This window comes from Macrobrachium rosenbergii, chromosome 4, assembly GCF_040412425.1.
Source record: "Macrobrachium rosenbergii isolate ZJJX-2024 chromosome 4, ASM4041242v1, whole genome shotgun sequence".
In the NCBI taxonomy this organism is placed as follows: domain Eukaryota; kingdom Metazoa; phylum Arthropoda; class Malacostraca; order Decapoda; family Palaemonidae; genus Macrobrachium; species Macrobrachium rosenbergii.
This window is the reverse complement of record NC_089744.1, coordinates 27,336,149-27,352,278: the sequence shown is the minus strand read 5'-3', so window position 1 is coordinate 27,352,278 and position 16,130 is coordinate 27,336,149. Positions and strand designations below refer to the sequence as shown.

At 33.3% G+C, this 16,130-nt stretch overlaps 1 protein-coding gene across 4 annotated transcripts in view; it reads left to right on the top strand.

Annotated features, from left to right (window-relative positions):
* Positions 1-16,130, top strand: part of LOC136831458 (kin of IRRE-like protein 1) — a 407,220-nt gene that overhangs the window by 294,041 nt on the left and 97,049 nt on the right. For all 4 annotated transcript variants that reach the window (XM_067091965.1, XM_067091956.1, XM_067091939.1 and 1 more), the window contains exon 3: positions 11,286-11,466. In XM_067091965.1, the coding sequence (XP_066948066.1) occupies positions 11,286-11,466 (181 nt within the window). The remainder of the gene's footprint in view (positions 1-11,285; positions 11,467-16,130) is intronic.

Below are 16,130 nucleotides of genomic sequence, written 5' to 3'. Positions count from 1 at the left end.
AAAACTATATAAAACTCTAAGCTTGCTGACTTCAAATTTCACGGCGATCTTTAAAAAGTTCTTATTGCAAGTCATTAGACAAATATGAACAGGATCTGTGTGTCATTAATAATTAACGCCATACGAATTCCTCAAGATGTTAGTTGAATATTCTTTAGATTGACTTAATAAGTTTCTTTGATATCTCTTATTCAAGTACTATCAATTAGGTAGTCTTTCAGCTTTTCCTTTATTTACTTTAATACGAAGTGGAAACGGACGATAACTCCTAGACGACTCGACCAGCTCTCATTTTGACTTCAGTCTCCCTTAAGCGACTCCCATTTTCTTTAGCCATAAAATAGTCGGCTTCCGCCCTTATGGTGGTGTTTGTGTAATTGAATGGCGTCACACGATGATGTCACCTGATTACTTCTTGCAAAGTGCGGTAGATCTATAAGTATGTTAAGGCCCTTTGAAGTGATGTTGTGAACACTTCTGGTGTTCAGGGCAAGAATACCCATTGGTCTCCTTTTTCTGGCACTGAATAAATTTTCTGGTGTTCAGGGCAAGAATACCCATTGGTCTCATTTTTCAGGCACTGAATAAATTTTCTTTCGCTTGGCAGTGATAATCGATTAGTGGTAAGTTCATCCATTTCCTTTCATGTTACTTTCATCATCCTTTTTTTTTTAAGCTTACTCGGCATAGTTAAGTGTCGTTTGGACAAGGGTCATTGATTTAATAGGAGAAAAAAGAAACAGAAAATGAAGAGAAAAGAAAGAGGCTGAAGTACTGTACAACATAACAGAAAAGAGTAGTGTAGTTCCTTTGCTGTTGTGTGATGATTCAAGGGTTTCAGTTTTTTTTTTTTTTTTTTGGGGGCGGGGAAAGGGCAGTGCTCAAGCCTCCTTTACAAGTAATCAGTATAATGCAGTTATAAAATAATTAATGATTCTATTCTTAGTGTGAAAGCTTATTCCATGATCGTTATATCTTGAAAGCGTTTACGGTCCTTGTGAAACAAACTCCCTAAGCATAATCTATTTTACTAATTCAAACCCATTACATTTAATTCCCATTTGCCCAGGCTTCACAGACAACTAGCTGAAACTTACATTTGTTACCATTAGTTATGCTACATCTTCCTTCGTCTGGGTGAATTTAGGTGAATTAAGTAACACCTAAGTTAACTGAATTTCTCCTCCGATGTTTATTTAGGGAACCATGGCAACTATTCTCATTCTTGACCTCACTTCTTTTTTTTTTCTCGGGAAAACTTCAGGAATCTCCCTCTTCCCCTGCAATGCCAGGAACCGTAATTGCATTTGTAGCTCGGCGGAAAGAAGCTTTATTTTTTCTTATTTATGAGAGTTACCACTGCGACGAAAGTTATGCCGCCTGCAAGCTGATTTTATCGTTGCATGCTATGAGCGAATGGCACGATCGTTGTTTTAGATTTTATGCTGTAATAATAATAATAATAATAATAATAATAATAATAATAATAATAATAATAATAATAATAATAATAATGGTAATCTTGTCTATAAAGTACAAAAGTGCATCGGTTCCGTAAGAGAACAAATATTCGGACATGAGAAACTAATTAAAAATTCAAGAAAAAGAGCGAGAATCAAAGTGCAAAAAAATGAATAAATAAATAGATAAATAAGCAAAGAAATCAATAAACTGTAATACGAAAACTTAAACTGAAAATCATAGAACGGGAAGATAGTAGCACAGATGCTACAGATTTTTAAACGTTAGTGTTTTATGGTGGTCACATTATCCACTGTTATGCGATATGTGATTGCAACTGAACAGTCTTAAAATCTTAATGTATTTGCTTCACCTACCTCGTGCTACAGATCCCCCCGCGCCCCCCCCCCCAAAAAAAAATGAAATCTGGCCTCCTGGCCTTCTCCCCAAAACTCGAAAAATTTGTTAACTAATTTGGACGTAATAGTTTTATTACAATTTCTTTTTTCTTTTTTTTTTTTGTTTTGTTTTGTTTCTGGTAACTTGAAATTTATTACGATCAGACTGTTTTTCAATCGTCTGCGAATGTATTTTTCCCTGTGAAGTGACTATTTTTTTTTCAAGTAAAACATACAAATGATAAAAATAGTCTGCCTATTAAATATGCGAAAAACAGGATTAAGCCAATTCTATTACAAAATAGAATAGGCGTAATCCTATTATTTTTTTTAGACATGAAGCAGTTCTTACCCTATTGTCATTAATAGACGCAGTCTAAAAGCCAAATATGTATAGAAATTTTAGATATCTGAATTAGTAACTAAAGAAAACTTAAGAAGTTTTAAATCGCAAGGCAGTTGATTTCATTCGTGGCTGATACAAAATGTTTACAAGTTTCGGACTTAGAGCATTAATACAAATCTCGTCGTCCTGTGACTACCGACACCATTTTGTTATTTTATTCCTAATGCAACTATGACAATACTTTTTGTGAACACACATCACTATTATTTCGATTTTGTTCCCAACACTGACAGTAGAATCTAGTGTAACATTCCCCTAATGTCTCTTCGGCGTGTTTGTTATTGCAATCTTTTTTAAAACTGCTATTTTGAATTTCAGCTAATGTTTGCAATTCAGCAATTCCGTTAACTGGAGCTTCAGCTATTTCTGTTGCCTGCAACGCTAGCCATTATTACTGCTTGACCATTGCTTTCGTTTGCAACATCAGCCGTAACTGTCGCTCTGAATTTTCAACCGCTCCAGTTGGTTGAAATTTCGGGACAGAGATTAAAATTGAAAAAGTTTATAAAAGTGGTTTTTTTTTTTTAGGAAAAAAAAGAAGCCAAGATACGTCATCCATTTCCATTCCATTTCAGTATTATCATATAAACAAGGTGAAGATTGGGTGGCCAATAGGCTATATGAAATATTACCCAACAGAAGGGATTCATTTAGAACAAAAAGTAAGAACTCTGAAAATGACACAACCTTTGGTGGTTCTTGATTCTAAATTCACAAGTAATTCGCCATAATTGGATTATTATTAATTCATTCGGAATTATGAGCAAAGATATGCAAGTTCGTCTTCTCCCTTTGTGGAATAATCTATTTTTTGCAAATACCAATAAAATACTTTTAAAACAGCAACAACTTTTACGTTAAAAGAAGAAGAAGAAGATATGTTTACATATATATATATATATTATATATATTTTTTTATACATGTACATATTGCGCTTTCTCTCTCTCTCTCTCTCTCTCTCTCTCTCTCTCTCTCTCTCTCTCTCTCTATATATATATATATATATATATATATATATATATATATATATATATATATATATATATATATATATATATATATATGCATACTCACATATACATATATATATAGTATGCGTGTGCGTGTTTAAAAGAAAATGAGCTAATCAGAATAAAGAATGATTAATCAAAATTGGTCTTAGAATGAGAGAAAGAGAGAGTGTGTGTGCTAAGTATGTTAACTTTGTATGCACGTATGAATGTACGTATGTACAAGACAATATGGGGCCTTCGTGTCTGCATCTAACTAAATAATGGCGATGGTCGTCTCCCACACGTCAGGTCAGGTCCCGTGACGGTACTTGAGAGGTGGACGAACTAGGGAAGCCTCCTATGAGACACAGTTAGTCCGGATTGGGGCGATTACCGGATTCTGGTTACAGAGTTAATCTCTCAATAGCCGATCATAGGATTAGCATATTTTTGTTTGCGTAGGTCTGCCGCGACGCGCGCGCACACGCGCACACACACACATGCACGCACGCGAGCGCACAAAGCACTTCGGAAGTTCAAGCGAGGGTGCAATGCATTACTGCCATAATACCATTCTCCTTGCATTGTGATACATTTTTATCTGTTTATGAATGTATTAATTTATTTTATTCCTTTTTAATAAGTGAGATCTCTTCTTTCTGTATTTCCCATTACCTTCTCTTACTTCTTCCTGATGAACACCATATTCTTTGGAAGCTTTAATTCCAAGTCAGTGGCCCCTGTGGGGTTGTTCCATATGAATAGGTGTCAGCTTATGAATAATAATAATGATAATAATTACACGGAAACACTAAATCGGAAAGACGATCTGAATGATAAAAATGATACATTACACTAGGATTTTTAGGCTGACGGAAAGCAGATTAAATAACATTTATCAAAGCACGTTAAGGTATAAAAATCCTTGTGAGCGCATTCCAGCTACTCTTTTAAAAATCAATATAATGTTAGGGCTTTTTTTAAATTCAAACTTAGAATATATACATAAATAAACATATACATATATATATATATATATATATATATATATATATATATATATATATATATATATATATATATATATATATATATATATATATATATATACACACATTTTTTTTACCTATACACGCGCGACGTGTTCATGATCGCAGATATTAAGCCACAGGTATCGCCTAATATCCAACTCACTGTACCCGGGAATACCTGAAGCCGAAGACGAAATATAATTGATCGATGCTCTGCCCCCGTTAGGATTCGAGCCGTCTCCTATTTAGGAACAACGATAGACAGTGACTTTGACCTCACAGCCATCAATTTGCGTATATATAAATAATATATATAATATATATATATGTATATTGTATGTATATATATATAGAGAGAGAGAGATAAATAATATATATAATATATATATATGTATATTATATATATATATTATATATATATATATATATATATATATATATATATATATAAATATATATATATATATATATATATATATATATATATATATATATATATATATATATATATATATATAGAGAGAGAGAGAGAGAGAGAGAGAGAGAGAGAGAGAGAAGAGAGAGAGAGAGAGAGAGAATATCAGATAACGGGGACAATCCTACAGTGCTTTTTCCTCTCTCTCCTCTTCTCTCTTTTTTCTCTTTTCCCGGATGATCCACCAGAAAGCAAGCAGGCAAGCATCCAGCCCTTTTGTGTTCCAATAAGAATTATTGTAAAGTGGGTTTGCATGCTTCCCACTCGTCCACTTTGGGAGCTGTATAATACCTCTCGTGGGGAAAAGCGTAAAAAAATTGTAAAAAAAAAAAAAAAAGGTATAACAACAGGGGAAGTTTGTTTCGTGATATTTCTAACCCTTTGGCAAAATACACTGGAAGGTGCTCGCAGCTACGCTGAAGCATTGTGTAGCACTTCCTGCTGACGTATGGTCGTTCATATAAATTTTACCCTGTATGAAACAGGAGTTATTCGATAAATAATTTAGTCATCACACTTAATAACTTCAGTAAACCTGGAAGATTTGTACGAAACAGGGCTAAAGGAAATAGAGAAATTATGAGAGAATTTCTCATAATTCATCTCCAATGATGTCTTGTAGTATAACTTAAGCCATAAAGAAAATGTAAGAACGAAATTTAGATATAAATCTGATATTTTTTCTTAAATGCTGGTGCTGCTTATTTTATATATATATATATATATATATATATATATATATATATATATATATATATATATATATATATATATATATATATATATATATATATATATACATATATATATGTGTGTGTGTGTACATAGATATATATTTATATTTTTATATGCATATATATATATTTATATTTATATGTATGTATATATATATATATATATATATATATATATATATATATATATATATATATTTATATGTATATATATATATATATATAGAGAGAGAGAGAGAGAGAGAGAGAGAGAGAGAGAGAGAGAGAGAGAGAGAGAGAGAGAATCATTCTGAAGTACAGCAATAACGCTGGGTAGTTTTCATGAGGGGATGTTGTTGAGGAAGGGCGGTTTGAGGGTGGGGTGTTGCCGGGGGCGGGGGAGAGGTTAGTTACAAGGTAAGAAGTGAAGATGTTTTGATAGAGACTGTGACAAAGATTTTGACAACTACAGATTTAAAGAAGTACGTAGATGTAGGAAGGGGAAAAAGATGATGAGGAGAGAGAAATAGGAGAAACAGGCCTAGGAAAAGGGAGAGAGAGATTGGAATGAACAGAAATAAAGAGATGAAGCAGAGGCAAGATGGAAACAAAAGAAAGAGAGACAAAGTGCAGATGAAGTGTCAAGAGGAACTGAAGGATGGGAAGAGAGGAAAACAGGAGATAGAGCAGAGAGAATAAAATGAGGAGGAAATGGTAAAGAAAAACCGGCAGGTGAAAGATGAGAATGGAGGAAGTCACAAGAGTGCGGTGTATGTTTACATTGCTTTTACTTCTGGTTATTTTTTTTTATTTTCTAAAATATTTTTCATGTATAACGTGCAAACCTAAAAAAGTACAATTTCGTTAAAAAAAAACTGATCTACACAGCGCAATAAATGTAATCACAATCACCCATGCATGTCATCAGCAAACGAAAACAATCCAAAGGAGGAAAAATAAAACAGAGTAGAGGAAATTTAAGGGCCATATTTTTCAATATTCAGGTCACAGTTAGTACAGACGACCCCTTTCCGTAATTGGCAGTTTTACCCTGGTTACTCCCCTGGCCCAATTTTAGCCAGTATTTTTTCTTCATACCTTTTCAAGGAAACGACTGAGAGAGAGAGAGAGAGAGAGAGAGAGAGAGAGAGAGAGAGTAATCTTACCCTCTTTTGTGGAGGCGGACGAAATGGGAAGTATAATTCACTTACATCGTACTGAATTAATACAGAAGGAATAGGAATTTGGGGTCAAAAAGATAACTGAAAAATTTCCCGTAGGGGGTTAGTGCCGTCAGTGCACCACGTGCGGTGTACTGTAGGTATTACTTAAGGTTCTTTGCAGCGTCCCTTCGGCCCCTAGCTGCAACCCCTTTCGTTCCTTTTACTGTACATCTGTTCGCATTCTCTTTCTTCCATCTTAATTTCCACCCTCTCCTAGAAGTTGCTTCAAAGTGCAACTGCGAGGTTTTCCTCCTGTTACAAAACCTTTGTACTGTAAGTTTCCGTTTCAGCGTTGAATGACCTCATAGGTCCCAGCGCTTGGCCTTTTGGCCAAAATTCTATATATTCCAATTCGATAAGACAGTAGTTATATTTTGATGGCTACAATATAAAATCAGTTATAAGCAACTGGATATCGTAAAGAAATACTTGTTTCATGCGTGATGAGTGCATGAGTACTTCACCCTTCAGTCTTTCCAGAGCAGTTTTAGTAGTGATATAAACGATGATGAACAGGACGCCAAACTCTTGTTACCTTGATGTGTTATATATGTATATGTATATATATGTGTATGTGTATGTATCTGGTGCATACATTATCCTACATCCTTCGCGAGTATTATTATTATCCATATTATTTTTAATAATAATAGCAGTTATTAACGAGGATAAGGCTCTGCAGCGTGGCTGTAAAATTGCAATATTATTTTAGAAAGCAAAATCCGGAAAATTTCCCGACGCGCTATTTGGAGCCTCTCCCGGCCAGAGCGAAATTCTTGATAATTGCAGAGAATCATGCAGGGATACAAGAGCGTTTTTGTTTCTTTTTTTAACCTCTCTATCTCTCTAGGCAATACATTTTCTTACTTTTAATACTCATCGTCTTAGCATTTAAGACGCAAATAAATTGTCTATTTCAGTGGATTAAAGCCAGATAGATTTGGTTGGTTATAATAGGCCTTTCTCATTTTAGTTAATCATTAAAGCCTTGTAAAAGAAAATGAGAAAATTGATCTTAGAACGAGAGAGAGAGAGAGAGAGAGAGAGAGAGAGAGAGAGAGAGAGAGAGAGAGAGAGAACGAATTCCATGAGAGTATGTTATCAGAAGAATCTTGTTTTACGAGAGACGTCAAAATGAGAGAGAGAGAGAGAGAGAGAGAGAGAGAGAGAGAGAGAGAGAGAGAGAGAGAGAGAGGGGGAGTTTATCAAGAAGAAAGGTTTATCCTGATGGGTCATGCAGGAACTCATAAAGAGGCTGGAGACTAGTAAAACTAGATTTAGAGTGACATAGAGTATGCGGATGATAAAGATCTTCATGAGAGTTGTGAGTGTGTGTATGTGTGTTTGTAGTAAATAATAACGATGTAACTGAAAGTTATCGTTTTTTTATTTATTTTGTTATTTTCTGGAGTGCTTCCCAGCTTTACAAAGCCATTTTGTATGATATTTTGATATTGATTGGACCAAAAAAATTATCTTTTGAAAGAGAAGAATATTGAAATTTTGAATCTTTTGTTATTATGAAAGTTGTAATTTTGTGGTCAGTAAAGCTATCTATCTATCTGTGTGTGTGTATATGTGTGTGTGTGTGTGTATGAATGTGCGTGTGTGCGTTGTGCTAATGGTGTAGAAGTCGTGTGGGTTCGCTTGCGTTCGTGACCAGAAATAAAGATGGATTCCTTTAGCCCAACCTCTTGCCATTTACAACATCCACTTCAGGACTTCTCTTCTGACATGACCTATTTTTTTTTTTTTAAGGGGGAAATATTTTCTTTCTGTCTCTGATGGAGCTCTCTCTCTCTCTCTCTCTCTCTCTCTCTCTCTCTCTCTCTCTCTCTCTCTCTCTCTCTCTGTATGCAATGAGAATACATGGAAATATATATATATATATATATATATATATATATATATATATATATATATATATATATGTATGTATGTATATATATATATATATATATATATATATATATATATATATATAGAGAAAAGAGAGAGAGAGAGAGAGAGAGAGAGAATTTACTCACGTTTGTCGGATCCTTGAAAAACATCGCTGTAAACTTCTGATCTTATTAAAAAGTCAAACTTCATCCAAGGTCCTTTGTGTTTTGGGCAAATTTTATTCTAGCGTCATCACTGTCCTTTAAATCGAGTCACTAAAAACTTATTGATCTTACTGACTCAGAAATTTATAAAAATAAAAAAATTCTAATCCGATACCAGCAATAATTCTTTTCTCAAAACCACATTCTCTCTTTTTTCAAAAATAGTTTCTCTCTCTCTCTCTCTCTCTCTCTCTCTCTCTCTCTCTCTCTCTCTCTCTCTCTCTCTCTCTCTCTCTCTCTCCTAACGGCAGAATGGAACAAAAAGCTACTTAACTTGTGGACTTCATCAGCGACATTTTGCAGCAAACTTGTGTGTCTGGAGGGGTAGCTCATGTTTTATTTTTGTCACTGGCGGAATTATTGTTTATATATTTATATATATATATATATATATATATATATATATATATATATATATATATATATATATATATATTTATATATATATATAGTATGTATATATATATATATATATATATATATATATATATATATATATATATATATATATATATATATATATATATAAACATGTGGAAAGCTTGCAGTTTTAAAAATAAGAAAATAAGTTGTATTTTACTAAAATTTTGTGTTGTTGTTTTGTGATATCAGTAACCCTGAGATTTCTTTATTGAATTATTTTTTTCTCACAGGGCTTTTCTCGTCATGGTTGCTTGTTTCTTTGAGAGAGAGAGAGAGAGAGAGAGAGAGAGAGAGAGAGAGAGAGAGAGAGAGAGAGAGAGAGAGAGAGAGAGAGAGCGTGTTTGTTTTACCTTACAGTATATGCTTTCTTTTTTTTTTTTTTTGTGCTGTTTTCCTTTCATTCATAAAATAAATCATAAATTTCTCATATGACACCTTCCTCCCCACTTGACATAATATATTCAAATATTTTTTATTACTTAATTTATTTAAGTAAATTTTAAATTATTATTCAGTTGATTTAGGTAACTTTTAAATTATTATTCAATTTATTTAGATAACTGTTAGATTATTATTCAATTTATTTAGATAACTTTTGAATTATTATTCAATTTATGTAGGTACTTTTAAATTATCTAATTTATTTAAGTAACTTTTAAATAATTATTTAATTTACTTAAGAGACCTTTAGATTATTATTTAATATATTAAAGTAACTTTTAAATTGTTTAATTTTGTTAAATAACTTTTAATTTATTTAATTTATTTCAGTAACTTTTAAATTATTTAATTTACTTAAATAACTTTGAAATTTATTATTGACAGCATGACACACTATGCCTAAACACTCCCCCGAAAAGCGGAAGTTATAATTCACGTTTGTCTTCTTCTTCTTTTTCTTTTAACGTGCTTTTATTCACGTTTGTATGCTTTTTTATTTTCAATCTGTGATTTGATTGCGCGTTAACTAAAGACTGTTTTGCCTTTTAGCAAATAGATAATATTTTGACTCCGGACTTACTCTCTCATAAAAGAATTTCAGTTGACAGATGAGTGGAGAGTCTTCGTGAATGAAATGTTTGAATAATCCCTAAATATTATAAATGCATTTTTCTCTTTCTCTCTATCTATCTATCTATCTATCTATCTATCTATCTATCTATCTATCTATCTATCTATCTTTATTTATTTATTTGTTCATTTCTTTTTTCTTTTCTAATGACTGATCTCATCTTTCTGTATTTAGTATTACCTTCTGTTACGTATTTCAAATGAACACCATATTCTTTGGAAGCTTGAATTCCAAGTCTTCTGGATATCAGTAATGATATCAGTCATTCTTTCTGCCTGTTACCTATGTATCCAGTATTATTATTATCATCATCATCATTATTATCAATTCTTATACATTTTAGAAGCTAGAAGGAAGCAATACCTGTCTCTGCGAATTTGAGTGAACAAAACCCTCGAGAATGAAGTAACGGGTTTGGATGAATTTAGGTGAGCACATGGATGTTGCATATCGATGAAAAGTATGTCGCTCGTTAATGTCTACACAGTAAACACTGTAGCATTATCCATATCATTTTGGAAGAATTGCGGCCAACGTATAATAAATTCATGCATTCATAATACTAGTTTATTCATCCGTGCAGTGTCTTTAGTGAGTGTATGCTCTTTGCTAAGTATTTATTATTATTATTATTATTATTATTATTATTATTATTATTATTATTATTATTATTATTATTATTATTATTATTTACAAAACAAATCATGGTTCATCAGATCCCTAGGAAGCATAAAAAATTTATTATATTCATATTTAAACTATGATGATAATAATAATAATAATAATAATTGTAAGATTATTATTATTATTATTATTATTATTATTATTATTATTATTATTATTATTATTATTATTATTATTATTAGTGTTGTTGTTGAACAAATGAATGGTCACCAACTTCCGATTACCGGAATGCCCATGTTCAGAATACGTAAGACTTAACGAAGAAACGTTGATTGACCTCCTCTCTCGCCTGTCCTTTCAGCCTCAAGGCATGTTCGTCGGGAAGTACGAGTGGAGCGGGGACATGGAGGCCGGCGACTGCTCCATCAGGATATCGGACGCCAGCGAAGTCGACGACGGAGACTGGGAGTGCCAGGTCACGGCTTCCGCCTTCACGGCCCAGGATGCCCTGACCTCCAGGATAGCACAGCTGGTTGTCAGAGGTAGGATAATGACGCGGTTTTAAGGCATAGTTGAGCTTATATAGGTAATTATTCATTATGATGAAAAGTGATATCAAATTGGTCGTTATTCAGTATGATGAAAAGTGAGGTCAAATTGGTCATTGTTCATTATGATGAAAAGTGAGGTCAAATTGGCCGTTATTCATTATGATGACAAGTGAGGTCAAATTGGTCGTTATTCAGTATGATGAAAAGTGAGGTCAAATTAGTCGTTATTAAGTATGATGAATGGTGAGGTCAGATCCGAATTAAGTTTGTTTGTGGTGTGGTACAAATTGTGAAATGTTGGAAATGTAAATAGTAGATGTATGTTGTCAGCATTTCGCATCATGTGAATTGTTGGAAATGTATGCAGTAGATGCATGTTTTAACGTCTGACATGTGAAATGGTGGAAATTTTGGAAAACGTTGGAAATGTATACAGTAATATATGTTCTTAACATTTCATATCATGTGAATTGTTGGAAATGTATACAGTAGATGTATGTTTTAACGTCTGACATCATGTGAAGTGTTGGAAAGTTGGAAAAAGGTTGGAAATGTATACAGTAGATGTATGTTTTCAACGTTTGACATTATGTGAAATGTTGCAAAATGTTGGGAGTGTATACAGTAGATGAATGTTTCTAACATTATATGCAATGTTTGAAATGTTTATAGTAGATGTATTTTTTTAACGTTTGACATTATTTGAAATATATTGGAAATATTGGAAAAGTATACAATGGATGTATGTTTTTAACATCTGACATTTTTCTTTGCACTGAAAGAATTCTGCCGCGGATGTTGTTGCTCACATTTCCTCTTTTGTTTCACTGTGACGCATTTTCATTATTTTTCATCATCATCGATATTTCTGTCTTAACCATTGCCATCATCATAATGGTTTACTTTCCAGTATACGGAGAGTATATCGTATTTATACCTGAATTATTTTAGGGTGAGAAAGCCGTTAGCAGGCCAAAAAACATATACAGCCCTCTGTGAAAACTTTACCTAAAACTCTACATAGATACGTGTGTGTAGAGTACAGCTTTCCTTTCCCTTTGCTGTGATAGAAGTTATATCTAGTCAAGGAATGGGTCGTAATAACTTGACAGTCCTTCTTAGCTCAAGAATTCAGTATCATAAGTGTTAATAATTGCTGACGACTCAGCTGTGTATAGGCAGTGCATTTATTGCGTTACTGAATTACGAAAATGACCAAAGAGGAGTACGAAGGAAAATTGTATATTTTTTCATTTCGCGGTATCTCTAAAACCTCTCAGAAACACATCAGTTTCAAAAATAAACAAGTTTCATTAACGTTTCTTCTCGGCTGACTGTATAAACTAAAAATTCGCTGATGCAGAGAGCGAATATTGATTGCCAAATTCTCTCAGAAAGGGCAGTAGATGTTCCGATAAGAGATATTTAGCTCGAGTTAACTTTTTGCCGGAAACTGCATTAGCCCCTCGAAAACTTGTTAGGAGACACTCGTGTGTGACCCCTAACACCTAAGGCCTCAGAGAACCTCGCCTTGTACAGTGTTCAGCCAAACAAGTACGCAATGAGGTTTCGGTAATGTGATTTATAGGAGTTCCCGAAGCTCTGCAGATATTGGTACCTAATAAGGAACGACCCGTCCCTGAAGGAATTGCACGTAATACGGATGACTTAAATCACCTATCTTAGATAGTTTTTAATTTGTAAAGTTTTTTATTGATATTGAAATCTCATATTCACTGACCAACAAGTCTTGTTGCTCTTAAACTAATCAAACTTTTATATCGTACAATTAAGCCATTTACGTTAACTTTACACTATCAGAGAACGACGAAACTTATTGACCAGAAAATAAATAAAGACGCAATCCAAAAAGCTTTGGTAAATTTTACAGAAAGACTAAAAATACAATAGCACACACAACTGCTCATGCGCACGCGAGTATATCTATGCTCCCGTGCGCACGCACGCACGCATGCGCGGACTCGGAAAAACCAGATGAATTCTTGAAGATTACGGGCTTCCAAATCCGCTTCCGAAAGGAAATGACATCCGAAGCCGTAAAAGTTCGCTATGGAAAGAAGAATGATCTTGATAACGGACTTTCTTCTTCTTCTTCTTCTTCTTCTTCTTCTTCTTCTTCTTCTTTAATTCTTTTCACTTTTGTTGAGTTTGGTCCAAGCCAAAGCTTCTTTGACATTAATATTTTTTCCCCCCTTCCACGCGAAGCTCATACGCGGATGATTCCATTTAATCGTGAACCGAGTCGCATTTGGAAGAATTGCATTGTGGGGAATGTATCGTGGGTTATTCTGTTGTGCCCTTGTGGAATTGAGGAATTATATAATTGGACTCATAGATAACATTATGAATTCGTACATGCTTTTTCATACATATACATACATACACACATACGTAACTAAAGGTAGTGAATGTGTGGATTCATACGTAACTAAAGGTAGTGAATGTGTGGATTCATAGGCTTTTATGCAAGCATATAAGTATGACATTTATCACTGATTTCTATATTATGTGGCATATGTATGTATACTTAAGAAAATTGCTAAATCATTTTCATTTTACGTACGTTTATGTACACAGTATATGTCTATCTATCTGTCAGTCTATGTAATATATATATATATATGAATATATATATATATATATATATATATATATATATATATATATATGTATTTGTACATATATATATATATATATATATATATATATATATATATATATATATATATATATATATATATATATATATATATATATATATATATATATATATATATATATATATATAGTGATTTGTATACACATGACTAAGCAATGGGTACGACTTAGACTAGTCATCAACGTGTGAACTCGACTTCTTCCCTTCGCTTCAAACCTTTTAATTAACATGACACCACGGGAGTAGCAAGGGGAGATTATGAGTCCTTTGGGACATGCAAAGGTCATTACGGATATTAGTAATTAACTAATTACAGTAATCCCGATGATGCGAGGAATGTCAGTCAGATATCAAGGGACCCCACCAGCATCTGCATCTGATAGCGTTCATCGTCGAGGCATTATCAGACGTGAAGGCAATCTTAAAGTGATTAAGTATTTTCGGGGCTTGATTGATTGATGTTGTTTTGTGTCATACACACACACACACACACACACACACACACACACACACACACACACATATATATATATATATATATATATATATATATATATATATATATATATATATATATATATATATATATATATATATATATATATATATATATATATATAAGTTCCTCGTTGGACAGGTCAGTATCATTCTCAGCTAGCACTCTGTTGGGCCCGCGTTCGATTCTCCGGCCGGCCAATGAAGAATTAGAGGAATTTATTTCTGGTGATAGAAATTCATTTCTGGGTATAATGTGGTTCAGATTCCACAATAAGCTGTAGGTCCCGTTGCTATGTAACCAGTTGGTTCTTAGCCATGTAAAATAAGTCTAATCCTTCGGGCCAGCCCTAGGAGAGCTGTTAATCAGCCCAGTGGTCTGGTTAAACTAAGGTATACTTAACTTTTTACACACACACACACACACACACACACACATATATATATATATATATATATATATATATATATATATATATATATATGTATATATATATATATATATATATATATATATATATATATATATATATATATATATATATATATATATATATATATATATATATATATATATATATATATATATATATATATATATATATATAAGGAACAGATATCAGAACACCTCAGCCTCTCATACGCTTTGTTACTGATAACACTTGGCTCACAAGATTCACTCCAAAATACTTCAGGCGATGATACACTGCATATCTCCCTCGTCTGCCGGTTGGCCCGGAGGCAATCCGAAATCTTTTACGCATGAAGTAGATCTATTGTCACGCTCGGAAACTCTCCAATCCCTCAGGTTTCATTCACCATGAAAGAAGGAGCAGACCGAAACGTTATAGTTTGTTTAAAATCAGAAAGAAAAAAATCTATGAAGCAATTGGAATGGTCGTCCTCCGATTTTTAGTTCCCGATCCTCGACGTTCTCTTTCTCATGGTCACGATCCCGGGACATCAGTTTATAGTTATTCACTACTGTTACATAAAAAAAAAAGTGGTTAATACCAAGAGAGGAGGGAGATATTTGTTCGTTTTATGGGATACGGATGCCCATGTACTTTTCATGCGCTGTATACTGTATGCACAGATATGCATGCAGAAACCGTATGAAATTTGTTGCGTATCCTTACATGAGGATTTTGTTTTAGACGTTTATACTAAAACAGGAAGCTGAAATGCCACTGCCTGCTTCAGCAGTGAGAAGACAACTCTATATAACAAAGTTTGCAGAGAATGGCGTAAACAGCAAAATGAATCGCATTCTGTTCTCGGGATTTCACAATTTATAAAAGATACGACTGATTGCAACGTCCTATCAGCCATTGTATGGTCCAGATTACGAGCACCAGTGTGATGGTAAGATATAATATAGAGGTAACAGGAAATGATAAAACAAGAATGTATAAGTGACATTTCCAAAAATGGATTGCTGAAATATCTTTGCAAAGTTGTTGTCCACAGAAGGACTTAG